This window comes from Oncorhynchus kisutch, linkage group LG1 (genome assembly GCF_002021735.2).
Source record: "Oncorhynchus kisutch isolate 150728-3 linkage group LG1, Okis_V2, whole genome shotgun sequence".
Taxonomy (NCBI): domain Eukaryota; kingdom Metazoa; phylum Chordata; class Actinopteri; order Salmoniformes; family Salmonidae; genus Oncorhynchus; species Oncorhynchus kisutch.
The window spans coordinates 35,979,407-35,995,212 of record NC_034174.2 but is presented as its reverse complement, the minus strand read 5'-3'; the positions used below and the strand labels follow the sequence as shown (position 1 = coordinate 35,995,212).

Here is a 15,806-nt window from a genome sequence, read left to right as displayed (position 1 = left end):
TGTTGACTTGGCTTTCGAAGACCTTAGATAGGCAGGGCAGGATGGATATAGGTCTGTAACAGTTTGGGTCCAGGGTGTCTCCCCCTTTGAAGAGGGGGATGACTGCGGCAGCTTTCCAATCCTTGGGGATATCAGACGATATGAAAGAGAGGTTGAACAGGCTGGTAATAGGGGTTGCGACAATGGTGGCAGATAGTTTCAGAAATAGAGGGTCCAGATTGTCAAGCCCAGCTGATTTGTACGGGTCCAGGTTTTGCAGCTCTTTCAGAACATCTGCTATCTGGATTTGGTTAAAGGAGAACCTGGAGAGGCTTGGGCGAGGAGCTGCGGGGGGGGCGGAGCTGTTGGCCGAGGTTGAAGTAGCCAGGCGGAAGGCATGGCCAGCCGTTGAGAAATGCTTATTGAAGTTTTCGATAATCATGGATTTATCAGTGGTGACCGTGTTACCTAGCCTCAGTGCAGTGGGCAGCTGGGAGGAGGTGCTCTTGTTCTCCATGGACTTCACGGTGTCCCAGAACTTTTTGGAGTTGGAGCTACAGGATGCAAACTTCTGCCTGAAGAAGCTGGCCTTAGCTTTCCTGACTGACTGCGTGTATTGGTTCCGGACTTCCCTGAACAGTTGCATATCACGGGGACTATTCGATGCTATTGCAGTCCGCCACAGGATGTTTTTGTGCTGGTCGAGGGCAGTCAGGTCTGGGGTGAACCAAGGGCTGTATCTGTTCTTAGTTCTGCATTTTTTGAACGGAGCATGCTTATCTAAAATGGTGAGGAAGTTACTTTTAAAGAATGACCAGGCATCCTCAACTGACGGGTTGAGGTCGATGTCCTTCCAGGATACCCGGGCCAGGTCGATTAGAAAGGCCTGCTCACAGAAGTGTTTTAGGGAGCGTTTGACAGTGATGAGGGGTGGTCGTTTGACTGCGGCTCCGTAGCGGATACAGGCAATGAGGCAGTGATCGCTGAGATCCTGGTTGAAGACAGCGGAGGTGTATTTGGAGGGCCAGTTGGTCAGGATGACGTCTATGAGGGTGCCCTTGTTTACAGAGTTAGGGTTGTACCTGGTGGGTTCCTTGATGATTTGTGTGAGATTGAGGGCATCTAGCTTAGATTGTAGGACTGGCGAGGTGTTAAGCATATCCCAGTTTAGGTCACCTAACAGAACAAACTCTGAAGCTAGATGGGGGGCGATCAATTCACAAATGGTGTCCAGGGCACAGCTGGGAGCTGAGGGGGGTCGGTAGCAGGCGGCAACCGTGAGAGACTTATTTCTGGAGAGAGTAATTTTCAAAATTAGTAGTTCGAACTGTTTGGGTATGGACCTGGAAAGTATGACATTACTTTGCAGGCTATCTCTGCAGTAAACTGCAACTCCGCCCCCTTTGGCAGTTCTATCTTGACGGAAGATGTTATAGTTGGGTATGGTGAGTGCATCTTGACCATGTTGACCATGGTGCAATCTTGACCATGTTCTGTTATAATCTCCACCCGGCACAGCCAGAAGAGGACTGGCCACCCCACATAGCCTGGTTCCTCTCTAGGTTTCTTCCTAGGTATTGGCCTTTCTAGGGAGTTTTTCCTAGCCACTGTGCTTCTCCACCTGCATTGCTTGCTGTTTGGGGTTTTAGGCTGGGTTTCTGTACAGCACTTTGAGATATCAGCTGATGTACGAAGGGCTATATAAATAAATTTGATTTGATTTGATATGGAAATCTCTGAATTTTTGGTGGCCTTCCTGAGCCAGGATTCAGACACAGCAAGGACATCAGGGTTAGCAGAGTGTGCTAAAGCAGTGAGTAAAACAAACTTAGGGAGGAGGCTTCTGATGTTGACATGCATGAAACCAAGGCTTTTTCGATCACAGAAGTCAACAAATGAGGGTGCCTGGGGACATGCAGGGCCTGGGTTATATCAGCTCTGCATGCTGCTCCAGTGTATGAAATGTACAAATGTAACAACAGAAGACTCATCAGGGAATACATCCCCGTGTGTTGCCACGGACCAATTTTATTTTTTAAAACTGATTGAGGAATGGATGTGCAGGAAGAGCAGATGGAGAGAAGCAGGTGAGTTATGGCTGGAAAGGGAGGCGTATGTGCACATGAGAGTGAAGTGGACATTATTGGACCGACACTTACCAGAGACTAGTTTGCTTAAAAATATTCAACAGAATTTTATATACAAAACTGTATTAACATTTTATAAGAGGAATCAGCGGGATCTTTACTTTGGTTGAGCTAAAATATATTTGGTAGTATCATATTAAACGGTACTACGGTATTCTAAAATGTTGGTATCATGACGTTTTAGTACCGTGATATTACCTTGGTACCGGTATACCGTGCAACACTAACACACAGTAGACAGACAGACAGATATAGACACACGCATACACAGGAACACAGAGTGCTGGCCACATGCAGTAGGTTGAAGCAGTCTCGCTATCGCTTCCAAACGTGAGAAAGATTGCCACTCTTAATGAATGTACCTTCCACCCTCAGTGTGTTACTGTTGTATTATTGAATAGCTGGACCATCGAACAATGCCAAACCAAACAGATCTCTGTCAATGGAGACCAGTGTTATTATTTCCCCTCAAAAGTAAGCTGCAGCTTGCTCCTGTGCCCTTGGCAGGTTATGGTAGTAATCTGTCAGCCCGGGGCCTTCCCAGGGGCACACTGAAATGATTGTGGCTCCACACTGCTTAACATATACACTATACAGTGTATAACACCATATGTACCTCATACACTATTTTCCTCTGCATGTGTTTCTCATTCATCAAACATCTGAGATGCATAATAAGCCACTTATTTGTACTGATAATAAGCCACTTATTTGTACTGAGGCAATCAAATCTAAATAAAATTGTATTTGTCACATGCGTTGTAAACAACCGGTGTAGACTGACAGTGAAATGCTTACTTGTTGGCTCTTTCCAATAATGCAGAGAGAAAGAAAATAGAGAAATAATAGAAAAGTAAAACACACTATAATAAATACACAACGATAACTTTGACTCGATACACCGTGTATATAGCAATGTCCCAGGGGTAAGAAGTAATTGAGGTAGATATGTACATATAACTAGGAATAAATGGACAGATAATAAACAGTAGCAGCAGTGCATTTTATCAGTAATAAAAGTTAGTGCAAAAAGTGTCAATGCAGATAGTCCGAGTAGCTATTTGGTTAACTATTTAAATAACTATTTAGCAGTCTTATGGCTTGGGGTAGAGACTGTTCAGGGTCCTGTTGGTTCCAGACTTGGTGCATCGGTACCGCTTACCGTGCGGTAGCAGAGAACAGTCTATGAATTGGGTGGCTGGAGTATTTGACCATTTTTAGGGCCTTGCTCTGACACCGCCTGGTATAGAGGTCCTGGATGGCAGGGAACTCGACCCCAGTGATGTACTGGGCAATACGCACCACCCTCTAGTGCCTTGCGGTCGTAGGTCAAGCAGTTGCCATACCAAGCGGTGTTGCAGCCAGTCAAGATGCTCTCAATGGTGAAACTGTAGAACTGTTTCAGCCCCCCTAGGGGGAAGAGCCATTGTCGTGCCCTCTTCATGACTATGTTGGTGTGTGTGGACCATGATAGATCCTTAGTGAAGTGGACACCGAAGAACTTGAAGCTCTCGACCCACTCCACTACAGTCTCATCAATATGAATGGGGCTGTGCTCTGTCCTCCATTTCCTGTAGTCCTCAATCAGGTCATGTCAGTGAAATGTCTTTCTTGAAAACTCAAAACCCAACAATGCATAAATCAATAATCAGTTCCAATACTATATTTACAGTCTGCAGGGATACTGGAGTGTTGGAGGTAGATGTACAGTGGGGCAAAAAAGTATTTAGTCCGCCACTAATTGTGCAGGTTCTCCCACTTAAAAATATGAGAGAGGCCTGTAATTTTCATCATAGGTACACTTCAACTATGACTGACAAAATTAGACAAAAAAATCCAGAAAATCACATTGTAGGATTTTTTATGAATTTATTTGCAAATTATGGTGGAAAATAAGTATTTGGTCACCTACAAACAAGCAAGATTTCTGGCTCTCACAGACCTGTGACTTCTTCTTTAAGAGGCTCCTCTGTCCTCCACTCGTTACCTGTATTAATGGCACCTCACGTCATGTCTGGAGGAAACCTATTACCATCCCTAGCATGGTGGTGGCAGCATCATGCTGTGGGGATATTTTTCAGCGGCAGGGACTGGGAGACTAGTCAGGATCGAGGTAAAGATGAATGGAGCAAAGTACAGACAGATCCTTGATTTTAAAAAAATCCAGAGCTCTCAGGGCCTCAGACTGGGGAGGAAGGTTCACCTAACAACAGGACAACGACCCTAAGTACACAGCCAAGACAACGCTGGAGTGGCTTCGGGACAAGTCTCTAAATGTCTTTGAGTGGCCCAGCCAGAGCCTGGCCTTGAATCCGATCAAACCTCTCTGAAGAGACTTGAAAATAGCTGTTCAGCGACGCTCCCCATCCAGCCTGACAGAGCTTGAGAGGATCTGCATAGAATAATGGGAGAAACTCCCCAAATACAGATGTGCCAAGCTTATAGCGTCATACCCCAAAAGACTTGAGGCTGTAATTGCTGCCAAAGGTGCTTCAACAAAGTACTGAGTAAAGGGTCTGAATACTTATGTAAGGAATAATTTCATTTTTTTATTTGTAATAAATATGTGTAAAATATGTTTTTGCTTTGTCATCATGGGGTTTTGTGTATAGATTGAGTGCAAAAAAGCTATAATGCAATTTTCTTTTGATAAATTCAAGCGGTCTGAATACTTTCCGAGTGCATTGTACCGTATACCGGGTATTTGGAAATAGCCACGGTATGGTTTGTCAATACCATCAATACCGTTTAAACTTTTTCTTTTGAATTTTTCTATTCATTTTAATATTTGTAGCCTCTTAAATAAATACCTGCAGTCAACTTGTACAAAATGTTAGAAGATAAAGCAGATTGCATTCTTCATTTCACCTGTCACATTATTTTAAATGTATATTTCTAATGCGAATTCTGCGTTAACTTGCTAAGTTAAACTTGCTAGTTATTTAGCTCAGTAATTAGCTGAATTAATAATGCAACGGGGAATCATATTGTGTTGGCTTTCTGCCATGTTTGAGAAGTCAATACCCTTTGGATGAGTTATCTGTACAGCTGCCATCTTTTGATTTCCTTGCGTTTTTTTTCTCCTCTCCAGTCTCGGCCTGTCTGCTCCTCCCCCATCTACTACAAGCAGAGCAAGCAGGCCCGTTGCCCTGGCGACTCCAGATTCCACACAGACACAGTGTGTACACACTCTGCTCCAGAGCCAGTACTGTTCATTTGCAAGATATCTCATTAATTTTCACTTGTAAATGTCCTAACTCACCAAAAATGACATTCGGTAGCTCCTTCCTATATATGTATGACTTTGAGATGGAATGCCTGTCTTTGCAAAAAAATAAATAATTTGCGCTCGTTAGCAAATTTATCTAGCAACCTCCATGAAAATTCGCTATTACTTTGAGGTGCTCCTGAGTGGTGCGGTGTTCTAAGGCATTGCATCTCAGTGCTAGTGGCATCACTACAGACCCTGGTTCGATTCCAGGCTGTATCACAACTGGCCGTGATCGGGAGTCCCATAGGGCAGTGCACAATTGGCTCAGTGTTGTCCAGGGTTTGGCCAGGGTAGGCTGTCATTGTAAAATAAGAATTTGTTCACACTCACTCGCCTAGTTAAATAAAGGTTCAATTGTCTAATTTTGTCAGTCATAGTTGAAGTGTACCTATGATGAAAATTACAGGCCTCTCTCATATTTTTAAGTGGGAGAACTTGCACAATTAGTGGCTGACTAAATACTTTTTTGCCCCACTGTACATCTACCTCCAACACTCCAGTATCCCTGCAGACTGTAAATATAGTATTAAATATATGACTTGTGCTAATTTTGGGCATCTATTACCAGAATGCTAATAATGGGCTTTTTGCAGAGTTTTTTGATGCTCCCTTGTGTACTAAGCCGGTAATACTGTAATACTGCGTTGTGCCAACGCTAGTTAGCATTGGCTCGCGAAAGTACCTCTAATTTCCTTCATTCTGGACACAGAGACATTCATCTGACTCTGGGGAAGCAGATAAAGTAGGAAGTAGAAAAATCATTGCCAAAATCCCAAAGTATCTCTAAGATATTTGAAATATGTTCAGTGTTATTTTCACAATATTTCACAAATTCATCTGCATAATTTAAATCTAACATTAATTTGCACGAGACACAGTCCACTTGATCAGTAGTTATTGCTCTAGTATCTTATGGTGCCACTGATGCTAATGAATCAAATCAAATCAAATCAAATTTATTTATATAGCCCTTCGTACATCAGCTGATATCTCAAAGTGCTGTACAGAAACCCAGCCTAAAACCCCAAACAGCAAGCAATGCAGGTGTAGAAGCACGGTGGCTAGGAAAAACTCCCTAGAAAGGCCAATACCTAGGAAGAAACCTAGAGAGGAACCAGGCTATGTGGGGTGGCCAGTCCTCTTCTGGCTGTGCCGGGTGGAGATTATAACAGAACATGGCCAAGATGTTCAAATGTTCATAAATGACCAGCATGGTCGAATAATAATAAGGCAGAACAGTTGAAACTGGAGCAGCAACACAGTCAGGTGGAAGTTGAAACTGGAGCAGCAGCATGGCCAGGTGGACTGGGGACAGCAAGGAGTCATCATGTCAGGTAGTCCTGGGGCATGGTCCTAGGGCTCAGGTCCTCCGAGAGAGAGAAAGAAAGAGAGAAGGAGAGAATTAGAGAACGCACACTTAGATTCACACAGGACACCGAATAGGACAGGAGAAGTACTCCAGATATAACAAACTGACCCCAGCCCCCCGACACATAAACTACTGCAGCATAAATACTGGAGGCTGAGACAGGAGGGGTCAGGAGACACTGTGGCCCCATCCGAGGACACCCCCGGACAGGGCCAAACAGGAAGGATATAACCCCACCCACTTTGCCAAAGCACAGCCCCCACACCACTAGAGGGAGATTTCAACCACCAACTTACCATCCTGAGACAAGGCTGAGTATAGCCCACAAAGATCTCTGCCACGGCACAACCCAAGGGGGGGGCGCCAACCCAGACAGGATGACCACAACAGTGAATCAACCCACTCAGGTGACGCACCCCCTCCAGGGACGGCATGAGAGAGCTCCAGCAAGCCAGTGACTCAGCCCCTGTAATAGAGTTAGAGGCAGAGAATCCCAGTGGAAAGAGGGGAACCGGCCAGGCAGAGACAGCAAGGGCGGTTCGTTGCTCCAGAGCCTTTCCGTTCACCTTCCCACTCCTGGGCCAGACTACACTCAATCATATGACCCACTGAAGAGATGAGTCTTCAGTAAAGACTTAAAGGTTGAGACCGAGTTTGCGTCTCTGACATGGGTAGGCAGACCGTTCCATAAAAATGGAGCTCTATAGGAGAAAGCCCTGCCTCCAGCTGTTTGCTTAGAAATTCTAGGGACAATTAGGAGGCCTGCGTCTTGTGACCGTAGCGTACGTGTAGGTATGTATGGCAGGACCAAATCAGAGAGATAGGTAGGAGCAAGCCCATGTAATGCTTTGTAGGTTAGCAGTAAAACCTTGAAATCAGCCCTTGCTTTGACAGGAAGCCAGTGTAGAGAGGCTAGCACTGGAGTAATATGATCAAATTTTTTGGTTCTAGTCAGGATTCTAGCAGCCGTATTTAGCACTAACTGAAGTTTATTTATTGCTTTATCCGGGTAGCCGGAAAATAGAGCATTGCAGTAGTCTAACCTAGAAGTGACAAAAGCATGGATTAATTTTTCTGCATCATTTTTGGACAGAAAGTTTCTGATTTTTGCAATGTTACGTAGATGGAAAAAAGCTGTCCTTGAAATGGTCTTGATATGTTCTTCAAAAGAGAGATCAGGGTCCAGAGTAACGCCGAGGTCCTTCACAGTTTTATTTGAGACGACTGTACAACCATTAAGATTAATTGTCAGATTCAACAGAAGATCTCTTTGTTTCTTGGGACCTAGAACAAGCATCTCTGTTTTGTCCGAGTTTAATAGTAGAAAGATTGCAGCCATCCACTTCCTTATGTCTGAAACACATGACATTTATAGTGCAACCAACTGGTCTGGTGCAGCCATCTAAAGGTTGCAGTGACGATATTCACACAGCTTCTAAGGACATGTACATAAGTTTCACATACCAAATGGCCCCATGTGCATCGGTTCAGTTCTTATAGCCCTGGTGTGATATGGTGCCATCTAGTGGCTGACTTTGAATGCCGCAACTAATAGAGTTTTTCATATCGTCATACCATTCTTCTCTCATCCCAGGATTTACAGAATTACCCGCTTAGTACACAAGGGAGCGCCAAAAAAAACTGCAAAAAGCCAGATGGTATCTACTAGCATGTTCCATCTTTTATTGAACTGTTGCTAGAACGTTTTCGTTTAGAGACCAAAATGTTTAATAAGGTATTAGAAAAAAACACTTGCCTTTTTCTGTCAACTCTGACAACCATCTTGTCTTTCTGTCATTCTGATTTCCAGAAGCCGCAATTTCACCTCAAACTGATTAAACCCCAATTTATTTCGGTCTTATTGCCATCAAGTAACATATAGCCCTCTCGTATGCCTCCATGAATCCACAGTTTTGCACATCCATTATTTTTATTTTCTCTTAAAGACTATTTGCTCTCCCGCCATCAAGTAGTATTTTGGAAGTTTCACCATTAAAGACATCTGTTTGATGTTGTCCATGAAAGCTGCTCTCCTGAGCTGGATCAAAGCCTGAGACAATAAGGCCAGATAAAGGTCATGATGATCTTCTCTTCTTTCTTCTCTGCTCCCTTTTTCTCCCTTTCTCTTTGTGCAGCTGAACCCATGTTTTGAGGAAGGTCATTGTGAAATCTTATCAGTGGTGACATTTGTGCAAGTTGCCCATAGAGCTGTCGTTGTGTGGTTGACGGACGGTTTACCTATAAGGAGGTGACGACATGATTGGAGTCACATCAAACATGGCATTTCCTGGAGACAATCCTTGTGCTACTGAGGAAGATGTCCTCCGCTTTAAGTCAGTTACTGGAACAAGCAAGGCAGCAGTATGGGTCTTCAAGAATTGCTGACAGGATGTCACACAGATAATATTTGGAACAGATACCAGGTCTTGAGCTCATTTAGATGTAAATTACTGGTTTGATAATGATCTATATTTCTCAATTTCTCCACTGTTCTTTCTTCATTACAGCTCAGACTCAAACTACAGCCAAGAAAGTGGTTTGTCGTTCTGGGGCTACATATGAAACTGATTTCTTTAGCTACAATACTTTGGTAGCAGGCATTGTACGAATTAGCATTCATTTACATAGAACACCCCTGTCTACGAAACAAACAAGTGGTGGAAATTAATTAAATTAAACTATAATTTGCTTCATGTAATATGCAGAATGAACGTTAAATAGCTTGTCGTTATATGAAACCCAACAAATAGCCATGAGCAGGGTCTTGTATTTAAGATGTAAATTTGCCATGTGGTGAGTAATCAACCCATGGATTGTGAGCATTCACCTTGGCTCTCTGAATACTGCTCTAACTGAATGGTGTAGTTCAAGGAAGTTCTATTTTTATTCCTCCCAAAATATTCAAATATTCAATGTCATCAGAACATGTCCAATAACATGTATGTTCTTTGACCTTCATTTAGTGTACGCACTCAAGACTCTTCAAGGTGGAAACCTGTCAAAGCCAAGTCACAAAGTCTGATTCAGTCACTGGTCTTCTAGGCCTAATCTGAGTAAAAAGAAAAACAAGTATGTCTTTTGTTTGAAATATTTATGCCTCGAAATCCAAAACGCAATGATAGCCCTTTTTTGTCCTTGCTTTGTGAAGTCTGCGCGGATAAGCAAGCAAACCGGTGAAATGTATCAGTGTTCTGCAGCTGAATATCTCAAGTTGGTGAATCTGGCACCTTGGTTTTACTTTATAGTACATGTGCAAACAGAACAGTACTGCTGAGTTGGGGTTCGGGGAAAGGTGGCATGAAATGGAGGGCTAATGCGGACCATGCAGTAGGACCATGCAGCTGTAGAGCACCAGCATCCCCACAAACACACACACCTCAACTCAATTTACTGTAAACATTGGACCTGCTGGAATGTTAGGTGCCACAAGGCTGGCCTAAGCGACTGCAGCCAGGGTCCAGTGCTTTCAGAAAATGAGGATTTACAGTATCTACTATGTCCTTTGATGGGAGAATGAGAACTAATTTCTGGTCTGGTCTTAGGGATTTATTTGATTGTATATACTGGTTTTCTGTAAAAGATATGATAGTGATCAGAATGAGATTTTTCTGAGCAGATTCCAGAGGATCTATCCAGATGATCTGCTGTAGTCACATAGTCAGATCATCAGAGGTGAGTGGATGTTAGTTGTGCTCAGGCTGAGAGAACACAATGTCCTGCATTACACGGCTATAACAGGCATGTCAGAGGAAAGGAATCTCATAATGAAATCACTTACCTACAGGCGGTTGTAATTGAATTCTGGCCCGGGTGCGTGTGTTCTGTGTTTAATCTGGACTACTTTGGGCCTAAGTTGTATTGACAGGACACATGATATGAGGAGTTTAATTTGCACAATGATAAAATAGGGCTGTACAGTACCTTATTTTACAATGTACCAGTATTTGACGCACAGACCGGTTTGGGTTTTTACTTTACCTTCTATAATGGTATTTCAATGTTTGGTTTGTTGAATGTGATGTGCAACTCCAGTGCTTGTAATGTCTGTTTAATACTTTACTCCGTTTACTACATGTAGTCTTTCTCCCTCTCCTCCTGCTTGCCACTTCCCACACCATGCCCTGACCCCTGTCACTCAAGGAAAAACCAGTTGCTCAACTTTCATGCAGTTCACTCTGCTGTCTGGTCTGCATGGTCAGATAGATGCAGAAAGATGTTGGTGACAGCGATGCTGCTTTCTACAAGCGTTCTATAACTACATTATTAGTTTGTATCTTACTGTCTGCAAACTACTGTCTTAGGTCCAAAAGGCTTCTTAAAAGCTTCTACCCCCAAGCCATAAGACTCCTGAACAGCAAATCAAGGGGCTACCCAGACTATTTGCATTGCCCCTCCCCCCTCTTTATGCTGCTGCTACTCTCTGTTTATTATCTATGCATAGTCACTTTAACTCTACCTACATGTACATATTACCTCGACTAACCGGTGCACATTGACTCTGTACCGGTACCCCCTGTATATAGCCTCGCTATTGTTATTTTACTCCTGCTGTTTAATTATTTTAAATTTTTTATGAAACATTTTTTGTTATCTATTTTTCACTTTACACTTATTTTTCTTAACTGTATTGTTGGTTAAGGGCCTGCAAGTAAGCATTTCACTGTAAGGTTGTTGTATTCGGCGCATGTGACAAATAACATTTGATTTGATTTGCTAGTTTGTCTAATGCTAATCGCTAGAATTGAGTGGGAAACTTCGATCAATGTTATCAAAACCATAGAAACTCTCTGTGGCAAAACTCCCCAATAAAAGGAGCTGGAGGCACCTGAAAACTTGGAAAAATGCGTAACAAAGTCGCTAAATAGGCAACACTGGGATAGGTCGAAACATGAATATGTTAGCTAGCTAGCTATTTTCGTTTGTTGGATTGAACAGTATAAACAATCAGAATGGAGAACGCCCCATTGAAATCACGTATTTGTGTTGCCACCTTAGGGTCATGAACTACTCATAAAGCATATTTAGAACTTTTATTATTCAGAAACAAAAAAACAAAAAACAAATAAAATGATATTTTGGCCATATCACCCAATCCTAGAATGAAACATCTTTTCAGTCAAATCTGTAACCAGGTATAAGGTCTGAGTATAAATATTTTTAGGATAGCATGTGCTTTTTATTTCTCTCAGATCCATTGTTTTGCAATAAAAGCCCTGAAATTGTGATTTCATACTCTTTGTTTTACATTCTCTGGAGTTTGTGCTCAGTTCTATTATTGTAATTTTTCATATAGTTTTTTGTTGGCTGAATTGAACCCTTCTGTTTCTGCACTCAACTTGAATGCCTTCTGCTGACTTGATCCAATAGCTTTGTCTGCCTTAATCGTATTGGTTTTCATTTGTGGTTTAGCTCATGTTTTAATGAGTTTGTTTTTCCAGCAGAAACTTGCAGTTTAATTTGATCTCTTATCATTTAACTGTTTCTGTGTAGGCTGATAAGCTCTCGGAGAGGCCTTTTTTATGGAGCTCACCCTCGTCTGTCTATCATATTAGTGAAACCCTTGTCTTTTTTCTTCTGCTATTTAAAACAAAAACATCCTCACAAACCTTCCATGACACACTGTCCTTTACCATCACTGCAACTGAATATACGGCTGTTCTCAACAATGTACTCAGAGAGGGGTCCTGTATTCTAACACACCAGATCTTACATTAACATTGGTTATCTTCCAGAGTGCGTGCCTCTAGTTATGATATAATAAGCAGGGGGGAGTTTGTATGATCGGTGCCTTGATGTATCTGGGTCTTAAACCACGCTTGTTTCTCCGTGTCTGGATGTGGGTTTTTTGTATAAAAGGGAATCAAACTGCAGTTCTCCCTCTATGCAACATTCAGAAACAGGATCTGTCTGCTTACGTGTGTTACTGTGTATGTGCATGTCTGATCTCTGCATGCCTAACCTGGCTTCTTACCTCTCCTCATCTGTATTACAGGGAGGCAGCATAACAGTGATTTCTCCCGCCTTATCGCCCAGGTCCGGGGTCGCCTGGAAAAGACCAGGAAGAGGGAGATGAAACAGAAAGTGAGGGATGAGGGAGTAGAGGAGGACCGGAGAGCGGGCTCCAGCTCTGCAGGTACCACCGTAACCCTAATTAACATGTTGAGCGGATTAAACAAGGGTTAGCACCGTCGCCACAGAATATCTTACAGGCCCCAGCCTCCCCAGCAGAGCTCATTGTCCATAAGCAATTTACAAAAGGAGAGAGACGCAGGGACGGTTTCTATATGAAGAACTCTCTCTGTATTCCTGTTCAGGGGGATTTGCTATCACAACCTTCACATCGTCACTCAGCCCCAGACCTCTGATGGCTTCTCGTCAGGTGGTCACGGTTGATCAGGGCCAGGGTTCAGCTATACACCCAGCAGCATGGCCACAAGGCTGTTTTCTCCCCAAAATGTTTTTTTAATCTTTTGCATCTTATGTGAATTTCCAAGATGGTGTAGCAGTTGGACGTGTGTTTGTCTTTGTCTTATCCCGTGTAAAAAGTCATTTTTTTCCCCATATATACTTTAATCTCACTTTCTATCTACAAACTAAATATACTTTCCTGCGACCCGCCTCACCCAATGTGGTACAGATCTGCTATTTTTATTCCTTATAACTGGAACCTCCATCAGGAGCTAGCCAGCTAACTAGCTACTAGCTATCAGTCTTTGTTAGTCACGGTTAGCGGTCATCACCTTTAGCTAGGACACCAGCCAGCTTTAGCTCGGACAATACCTGCCAGTCTGCACAGCACAATATCAACCCAGAGTATATCGGACTGCTTCTCTCTACCACATCACCGGATTCCTGCCGCAAGCTCTGGACCATTACCTCGGATCATCCCAGCTAGCTAGCTGCAATCGCATGGCTACTGTTAGCTAACGCCTCAGTCCTGAAGCAAGCACCAGTTAACCTTGGGCTAGCCTTGAGCTAGGCCCATATACCAGCTAACTTATTGGGCTACAATACCTCTTTTGCCAATTGGCCTGGACCCTTTATTGTTAACACAGAGCTCTGACGATCCCTCACGACTGGTCTGCCGACGTAATCGTCCAATGTGGTTTCAACAGGCGTTTCCATTGCGATGTCGCCAAAGACCCATCCGCTAGCCCCGGCCCGCTAGCTTTCTGAACGCCGTTGTCGCCCACTCGCCTAGTGTAGTAGCGACTCCCTGACTCACGTATTGCTGCTCATTGGACAAATATGATCATTCGGCTACACAGCTGATGCCTGCTGGACTATTCACAAACTCTGTACCTCTTTTTGTTTGTCTGTCGGCCCCAGCCTCGAACTCAGGTCCTGTACGTACCTAACTGACCCTCTCTGCCCATTCATCGCCATTTATTCATTGCTGTCTTAGCTTTCCCGATCAACACCCGTGATTGCTTTATGCCTCTCTCTAATGTCAATATGCCTTGTCAACTGCTATCTCGGTTAGTACTTTTTGTTTTATTTCATTGTAGAGCTCCCAGTCCCGCTCAACATGCCTTATGTAGCTCTTTTGTCCCACCCTCCACACATGCGGAGACCTCACCTGGGTTAACTGGTGCCCCCAGAGATGCAATCTCTCTCATCGTCACTCAATGCCGAGGCTTACCTCCACTGTACACACACCCTACCATACCCTCGTCTGTAGATTATGCCCTGACTCTATTCTACCACGGCCAGAAATCTGCTCCTTTTATTCTCTGTTCCCAGCGCACTAGACGACCAGTTCTTATAGCCTTTAGCCCTACCCTTATCCAAGTCCTCCTCTGTTCCTCTGGTGATGTAGAGGTTAACCCAGGCCCTGTAGCCCCCAGTACCACACCTATTCCCCAGGTGCTCTCATTTGTTGACTTGTGTAACCGTAAAAGCCTTGGTTCCATGCATGATAACGTCAGAAGCCTCCTCCCTAAGTTTGTTTTATTCACTGCTTCAGCACACTCCCGCCAACCCTAATGTCCTAGCCGTGTCTGAATCCTGGCTTAGGAAGGCCACCAACTACAACATTTTCCGCCAAGATAGAACTGCAAAAGGGGGTGTAGTTGCAATCTACTGCAGAGATAGAACTCTGCAGGCTGTCATACTATCCAGGTCTGTGCCCAAACAGTTCGAGCTTCTACTTTTAAAAATCCACCTTTCCAGAAATACGTTTTTCACTGTTGCCACTTGTTATAGACCCCCCTCAGCCCCCAGATGTGCCCTGGACACCATATGTGAATTGATTGCTCCCCATTTGTCTTCTGAGTTCCTACTGTTTGGTGACCTAAACTGGGATATGCTACAATCTAAACTAGATGCACTCAATCTCACATAAATTATCAAGGAACCCACCAGGTACAACTCTAAATCTGTAACCACGGGCATCCTCATAGATATCATCCTGACCAACTAGCCCTCTAAATACACCTCTGCTGTCTACAACCAGGATCTCAGCGATCATTGCCTGCATCCACTGTCAAACGCTCCCTAAAACACTTCAGCGAGCAGGCCATTCTAATCGACCTGGCCCGGGTATCCTGGAAGGATATTGACCTCATCCCTTCAGTAGAGGATGCTTGGTTGCTCTTTAAAAGTGCTTTTCTCTCCATCTTTAAAAAGCGCCCCATTCAAAAAATGTAGAACTAAGAACAGATATAGTCTTTGGTTCACTCCAGAGTTGACTACCCTTGACCAGCACAAAAGCATCCTGTGGCGTACTGCATTAACATCGAATAGCCCCCGCGATATGCAACTTTTCAGGGAAGTTAGGAACCAATATTCACAGTCAAACAGAAATTTGCTTCCTGTAGCACAAATCTCAAAAAGTTTTGGGACACTGTAAAGTCCATGGAGAATAAGAACACCTCCTCCCAGCTGCACACTACACTGAGGCTAGGAAACACTGTCACCACCGATTAATCTACAGAAATTTAGAATTTCAATAAGCATTTTCTACGGCTGTCCATGCTTTCCACCTGGCTACCGCTACCCCAGCCAATAGCTCTGTACCCCCCGAAGCAACTTGCCCAAG

At 43.6% G+C, this 15,806-nt stretch overlaps 1 protein-coding gene across 4 annotated transcripts in view; it reads left to right on the top strand.

The window, feature by feature from the left end:
- The window catches only part of LOC109895400 (E3 ubiquitin-protein ligase RAD18), an 88,848-nt gene that overhangs the window by 29,252 nt on the left and 43,790 nt on the right, over positions 1–15,806 (top strand). For all 4 annotated transcript variants that reach the window (XM_020489076.2, XM_020489061.2, XM_031822705.1 and 1 more), the window contains one exon: positions 12,759–12,899. In XM_020489076.2, the coding sequence (XP_020344665.1) occupies positions 12,759–12,899 (141 nt within the window). The remainder of the gene's footprint in view (positions 1–12,758; positions 12,900–15,806) is intronic.